This window comes from Myxine glutinosa, chromosome 4, assembly GCF_964187855.1.
Source record: "Myxine glutinosa chromosome 4, kmMyxGlut1.1, whole genome shotgun sequence".
NCBI classification, from domain to species: Eukaryota; Metazoa; Chordata; class Myxini; order Myxiniformes; family Myxinidae; genus Myxine; species Myxine glutinosa.
In genome coordinates, this window is record NC_136264.1 from 121043254 (window position 1) to 121051121 (window position 7868).

The following is a 7868-nucleotide window of genomic DNA, read 5'->3' on the forward strand; positions in this document are numbered from 1 at the left end:
AAAAAGTTATGGACGGATTTGGACGAAACTTGCTGGACAGGTTTTGTGTGTGACAAGGAATACTTGGTTCAGTTTGGTGAACATTTTAATCTGGATTGGGTTCAGAGAATTTTTAACTGATTCTTCACCATTGAGATATTGGTCGAAAAGCGATATGTAACATGATATTTCAAAAAGTCGTGGATGAGTTATGACAAAACTCGGTGGATGCGTTGTTTAGTTGACAAGAACAAGCCGATTAGATTTTGGTTAATTTCTGAATCCAGATCCGGCCTATCAGTGGGATACAAAACATAAACTGCTCAGCCTGGTGGAGGTATGCTCTCTACCGAGTGCTGTTCTAGTTCTTAACAGCAAGTAAAAAAAAACATTGGGAGCGATCAAAGCAGCGGTCTGTTGCCTTATACACCACCCAGGTTCATTTTTTTGGTCACCCTGAAAAAAATGTCATTTTCCCATAGGTTTGTATTAATTTGAAGCATATTTTATTTTTTCTCTCCAAGGAGCATTTCTGTGTTTCAGGGTGGGGCAGACAAACAGACGGAATTATTCTATTACATATATATATATATATAGAGATGAATAATATACGAAGATGAGTTAATAAGGATCAATTTTGAGAACTAAGGATGGTGGTGGTTCATGTGCTGCCCGTGGCTGCTGGTTGCATCATTTTCTGGGGGCGTGGCTATGCTGCTGATGCAATGCCTCTCTATTACCAGTCATCTGGTACTCATTTTGTCGACCTCAGAAGAATGACACAGGTCGAGTTAACCCACCTGGTGTTAATTCAGCAGCATGGCAGGGGCTCGAACTGCGGACCCAAGATCTCAAGTCATCCACCTTCCACTGTTTATCCAACACCAGGCTTAAACTAAGGATGACTACTTAGAATGAAAATAAAAAGTTCTTAGTATTGTTTCTGTAATTAAGACACCACATAAATGGGCAAAATGAAATTAGTATTTGACATTTTCACGAAGATTACCTTCTTCCTTTGCGTTTTCATTTGAACTTGTATGTGCAGTGAGTGCAGGAATACATGATAATACAGCACTAAGGAAGAGGCAAGAGATACCAGCCGAGTGCCAGCTACCATCCGCACAAGGTTCTTGCACCAACTTTTTTCTGCACTGGTTCTACAAGGCAGATACTGCAGAATGCCAGCCCTTCCTCTACGGTGGCTGTGATGGAAATGGAAACCGCTTCTCTACACGTGCCGATTGCGAGCAAACGTGCCTCCTTGCTGGTACCAACTATTATTATTATTAGTCCCCTACCGGTGTACACCGGAGGGGACTATAGGTTTGCACTCTGTCCCTCCGTCTGTCAGTCCGTCACGCAAAGAACAGTTTTCCGGACTTTTTTTCTAAACTCTTAAAGCTAATGATTTAAAACTTGGTACATGGTTTCCTCGTGATAAGTTACAGATCAAGTTCGAACTTCACGACGTTTCGATCATTTTTGACAAAGTTATGGCACTTTGAACTTTGGTAATTTCCCCAACAGTTTTCTGGACGACAGACTGCCTGTAGGGGACATGTATTGCAGCGCAATACTCAGAATGCTTGTTATTTATACAGTATTTTTTCACTACTACTCCTCCATAAGGGTACTGTCCCACAACACAATGTGAATAGGTGTTATATCTCAAAATCCAAAGCAAAATGAAAGGTTTTTTTATGCCTCCGCCCCCGGAGGTGGCCGGAGGCATTATGTTTTCAGGTTGTCCTTCCGTCCATCCGTTTTTCTCAGCAACCACATGTCCGATTGAGACGAAACTTTCAGGGTAGGAGTGACACCCATGCAGAATATTTTTATGATAATTGTAACATCGTAGGTCACGTTGTATGGCAGCCATCTTGGATTAAACGCAAATAATTAAAAAATTATTTCTCGGAAACCGCTGAATGGAAAAATTTGAGACTTGACACATTGTTAAGTACTCCCAATGGGGAACAAAAGAATGATAATGATAACATCATAGGTGAAGTGGTTTACCAGCCAAAAATGTTTTAATCGAATTCTTTATCCTAAAAATCTGAAATAGCATGCACATGATCTGTATTGGATTTAACCTAAAACCTTTAAAAAACATCTTCTCCCAAACCACAAAATCGATTGACTCAAAACTTTATGTGTGTCATTGACTAGTCATGGCGATTAAAACATGATCATGAAATCTTCATTGCTCACATGGTGTGGCAGCTACATATTGTTATGTTTGTAAGGGGTAGGCAGTGATTACCTTAGTCCAGGTAGAATTGCATAAGTGGTGTGCTTCGACTGTCGTGAAGAAGAAGAAACCCCATGTATCATAAGTAGGGATCCGGTAGACCGTATGTCATGTAAGAGCGTATCCTCGTTCCCATCACGAGGGGTGGGGTTATGTTAATTAGTTAGGGATTATGGGTAATTAATGCCCTGTATATAATGGCCTCTGTTATTTTTGTCTGAAAAGCTGATTCAGTTCCTGTCAGATTGAGACGTATAAATTCAGGGTATCCCTTTGAAGGGAGCAGTGACATAAAAGGTAGGTCTATACCAGCCGCATGTGGAGCCTGGAATCTGGTATCAGATCCATTAGACTGGCGAGCAGGCCTAGGAACTCGAGCCCGCCACCTTTGCCGGAGCGGTCAAATGGACCTCTCCTAATTTATGAAGGGGCCGAGAGATTTGACCAATACGATGGTATTCTGCAAGTGGTTCCAGAGTTGCTCTGACCCTGCCTCCAGTAGCTACCCTTTGACATAGCGCAAAAAATTATAATGCCTTTTTGACGGAGTATTGCCGCTACTGCCTGCCCCGGTCTGATGGAAACCCAGAGAATGGACTTGAGGTGAAGGGCGGTGTATCTGAAGACACGATCCCCCACGACGAACTCCAATAGACGAAGGGACTCGGCGTGCAGGGGAACATGCAGGAACGTATTTCTTAAGTCCAGGGTTATCACCCAATCCCTTTGTGTCAGTAGTGGCAGGGTGGAATGGAGCATCTCCATGCAAAAAGAGGTTTTGCATATGTAGTAATTTATCTCCTTTAAATTTGAAACAATCCACAGTCCCCCAGAGCATTTAGGGATGAGAAAGACAGTCTACAGGCATAGTTACCTTTTCCTCATTGATTGACCTTTTCTCGATAAGGGCCTAGATTTTGCTGTTCACTACCTATCATGCTGTATTATCATGTTCTCCTGAGAAGGATGCCTTCTGGGAGAGGTTACTCCAATTTTACTTTGAAGCTGATGGGGACAATCGACAAAACAAATATCACTCACAATGCCCTCCCAGCACCAATGGAAAGTGCGGAGGTGTCCTACTACAGGTTCTACTTCTCCAAACACTCCTGGTAGCCTGTAACCGCTCCAGCCTTTGGGGTTCCCACTTGCATAATCTTCCCACCGTTCCCACTTGCATCTTCCTCTTCATTGGGATGGGGCCTGGAAACTCGGTGACCACTCACTCGTCAGATGCCAACAAGGGTGATGATCTCGAAGAGGAGAAGTGCATTTAGGTTTAACATTGACCTTCATATTCTTTGTACACTTACCCTTGACTTTGCCAACTGAGATCAGCTGCTGAACTTCAGAAAGAGAATAATCAGATTGGAGAAGAAAGACTTCCCCTGGAGCTGTGGTTTAACATCTCTTCAGAGCAACTTAGGATCTGGGAGAAATCCGAAAAGGGACCTGAATCTACCTGGCAGGTGGTTTAGCCTTTTCTTTCCCCACCAGTACTGCTAAAGAGTCAGTACCAGGGTATAAATGGATCCGCCTACTGTACACATGGTGCGGTTCAGTCTCTTCAGAGAACCCTTATGAAGAAGACGAAGGGTTACCCTGGGTGGCCGTGATAAAACCGAAGAAGTTGGGGAGGTCATCCTTGTAGGGTTTTGGTATTGTGTAGACAGTTGGGGCACCACTGCCTGTTGAAAGGAAAATGGTGGGAACATCACCTCCTGTAGGTTAGAGGAAACTGTGCTTGGTCCTGCTGTTGAGAACGAGAGGGAACACTCCCGACAGAAGGTCAGAAGCAGATTGTGCCGGTGGAGACACCACTGCCTGCAGCCTGGTGCCAAGGCAAGAAGCCTCCTCAAGGAGGGACCGAGAGACTGGGGTTAGAGTTAATAGTTACCTTAACGTGGGTAAATGCCATCTAGTGAAGACAACAAAGTCAGTCAAAAACCTGTAAAACTGTAAGAAGAAGAAGAAAAAAGGAAAAAACACCGTTTAGATTAAACTCAAACGGTCAGACAAAATTTAAAAACTCAAAAGGTCGAGTCCGAACCTAGAAGCTTTATTTTTATTAAAAATTTTTTTTCCCAAAATGACTGGGAAGCAAGGCTACAAACAGTGTAGCACATGACACCCAAAGGATAAACGTTACAAAACCCACAAAGTTTTAAAATAATGTCTGAAGAATCCCAAAGGTTAGAAATATGAGACCCACAATGGGAAACAACCAAAATGAGATAGAAATCCAAAGGGATTAGCTCTCATCGAAAGAAGGATGCAAAGATAAAAACATTTATCGGCAGAACGGAGAGATACGTCGGTACCTGAAGGGTGTGACGAAAGGGAGGAAGTGCTGGATCGTCTCACAGTGAGTGCACTGTGAGTGCGAGCTGAATGCAACCATTGGAGTTATAAGGAGTGAGTTGAAGTTTGTCTGTTATTTTTTGGTAACTGTAGGGCTTTTAAAGGGAAAAGTTTATTTGAAGAAACTTGACAGGTAGATATAAGTTATGAATGTAGATGTGCATCTCGGAGAAAATAAATCAGAAGCTAGCGATGGTGGGTTGAAAAGGCAGGTGGAGGTAAGAGTTCGTGTTGGTGGTTTTTTGTGGAGTGTGGCATTCTATCCCTGCATTGAGACAATTGGGTTGGCCTGTTAGTGTTCCCATCTGTACACCTTCATCTGTCAGTCCAATGGAGCTCAATTTGTTGGTTCATTTTGACTTTTTTCAGTTTGCAATATTGAATTGTTCCGCATGAACCTTGTTCTCAAACAGTGTGCTTGTTTCTGTTCCCACCCCTAATTAATGGAAAAAAACAAAACACCACAAACAGACTTTCAGCAAACGAAACCTTATCTTTAATGATTTTTTTTTTTTGAAGAGTAAGTCGAGGCTCGTGTAAGAGCTAACACATAGAACATATAATAAAAGGAGCGGGACACAAGAGGGGGAGAGAGAGGGAAGCACAACACTAGAGAACAGGGAATCAGGAGATCTGTGGAAGGGAGAGGGCTGGGGCACTGGGGCAGGGTACATGGGATAAACCTGATGGATACTACAAGGACTTTCAAGAAAGAAAATGGAATTTGAAGGAGGTGGGTTTGGGGTGTATTAACGGGAGTAGAAAAAAAATCAAGGTTTGGATGGGGGAAGATAAGAGATGGTGGTGAACAGGTGCTTTGAAAACCTGGAGGGAGGAGTGGGATTGTAGAGAGTGAGGGAGTTTACCCAGAGGTGGGAAAAAAGAGGAATGAAAGAGTGAAGGTGAGCAGAGAGTCTTTATTTAGGCAGTTTAACCAGAAGAGGGTTGCTAGCAGATCTTGTGCATCCCACAGGAATATTTGGGGGACAGAGCACAGACAGAGCAGGGGGAGTAATAGGCCATATAGCAGGTGGAGTAAACAGACTAGGCCATAGTGTCAGATGCAAGGTCTTTTCTGCCTTCGTGTGTTGTATTTGTTACTGAACAAGGCGCGATGTATTAAGTCGTCTTTTGATGCATTCTCCTTCATCTACATTTCATTGTGTTGTTCTGCACAAAGAAGTATAGCTATGAACGGAGTGTAAATACGAGGCTTGATTATCTTTGCAATGTATTTTTATGCGCCGCTTCAATATTTGGCTATGTCCTTCCATTCGTATATGTCCTTCCAATATTTGGCTATTCCTTAAAAAAATAAGAACTTTTCTAACCCACCGTGTTTAATTCTAAAGGGTACTAAAGGGTAATTTTAAAATGTTTTGTTCGTTTCTAGGCGTTGCCTATTACATATTTAAAATGCCAAATGGATAGGCTTCCTTGGAACACGGGTGAGATATTTTTTATATCGATCGTTCATAGGGGAACCTTACAGAAATCACATAAAAGACAAAGACGTTAATAGACGTCGGTGTACTTACGAGGAAAATGTGAATTACAAGGAAATTTGAAAAACAGTGGATACATGTTTTCTCGTATATGGGATTTGAACCTGTGTCCTGAGTGTCATGAGCGATTGATCGTTTCCAATGAATAATAATATCGGATAATCTTGATAATAGATGTGCTTCACCCATCATGTTTTTGGTTGTAATTGTGGTTCATTAAAACAATATCAGACTGACCTTTCACCCCTATCTTTTCTTTCCAGATCCTCATAAAACATCTGCAGTAAACAGGTGAACCTCTCAGGTGGAGTGGGTGCAAACTGCCACGAGACTTTATCTCTACAACGACTTGCTTTATGATCGGATAAGATTTTCTACATCATCCTTCTCTTCCTTCCACCCCTTCCAGAAGCTGAACTCTTCAGCATAATCTTTTGGATTCACCTCAAATAAAAGTCAAACGACAAGTACAGTTAACAAGTTGTTTATACTCATTCTCGTATATACGAGAGATGGTGCTTTAATGTTATAATTTAATTGTAGTTTGACCTTCTGGTCCAGTTGCTTGATGCTCACTTGCACTTGATATCGACTCATTGTGGGTATGTATATGATGCTTTCTTATTTACAATCAAGCCCTCAACATTTTGGGGCTCAATTGTGCAAAGTGATGTACCGCCTGCCTCCTTGGTTGCCATGTACTTGATCAATAACACAGATAAATAAAATGTATTTCTTGTTGCTTTCGGGAGTGCACACAATTACTGCAACTAAATTTCAACCTAATGCTTTGACTTCATATGTACATCTCAAATGTGTTCTTCAATGATTACTGGTTTGCTTGAACATGTATTTTTATCACTCATGCTATTTCAATCAACCAAAGGTACCATATCCTTGACAGAGCATCGGTGCTGATGAAGCAGATACTGAGCAAGAGTTACGCTGGGTAGTTTGTCGTTGCCTTCCCAGCAGTCAGTGAGGGCAGAAATTTGTAACCTATTCAATGCGATAACTGCGATAACTCACCTACTCTTTGCGAAAGGCACAACAGAATTTTTTAACTTCTAACAATGGCCAGTGTTAGCATATGGGACTAGCGTCCTTCCGATGGATGGTGCCACACATTGGTGCCTCACCCTACATGCCAAACACCAGAGTGGGTTTACAGCTGGGTCGTGATTCGAACCCAAGTGATACAGCCCAAAGGAGAGTATGTATATCGCTAGGCCGTCCTGCCACCCCATCGTGCTATTTACAATCGTTTAAAAAAATTTACACATTTAAAAACTAACTCAAGATCTGCAGTCTTGCGAATAAGTAGAGATCAGTAGATTGACACCCCGCAAGACATGAGATAGACAAATTCTTGGGGGAAATGCCAAGGGCACAAAAAAGGTCCCTTTATATGGTATGTGCCATGTGGCAAACTCCAGAAAAGAAGGGACATTCCATTGTTTGTAGAAAATGCCAAACAATAGAAAAGAAGGGGCATTCCATTGTTTCATTGTTTTTAGAAAATGCCAAACAATAGAAAAGAAGGGACATTTCATTGTTTGTAGAAAATGCCAAACAATAGAAAAGAAGGGACATTCCATTGTTTCATTGTTTGTAGAAAATGCCAAACAATAGAAAAGTGGCATTCCATTTTTTCATTGTTTGGAGAAAACGCCAAACAATAGAAAAGTGGCATTCCATTTTTTCATTGTTTGGAGAAAATGCCAAACGATAGAAAAGAAGGGGCATTTCATTTTTTAATTGTTTGT

General features: G+C 41.7%; 1 protein-coding gene across 1 annotated transcript in view; it reads left to right on the top strand.

Annotated features, from left to right (window-relative positions):
* The window catches only part of LOC137425150 (uncharacterized), a 510298-nt gene extending 503455 nt beyond the window's left edge, over positions 1–6843 (top strand). The window contains exons 108-109 of the mRNA XM_078776351.1: positions 1028–1249; positions 6366–6843. Of these exons, the coding sequence (XP_078632477.1) occupies positions 1028–1249; positions 6366–6397 (254 nt within the window). The 3' untranslated portion in view covers positions 6398–6843. The remainder of the gene's footprint in view (positions 1–1027; positions 1250–6365) is intronic.
* The last annotated feature ends 1025 nt before the right edge of the window (positions 6844–7868 follow it).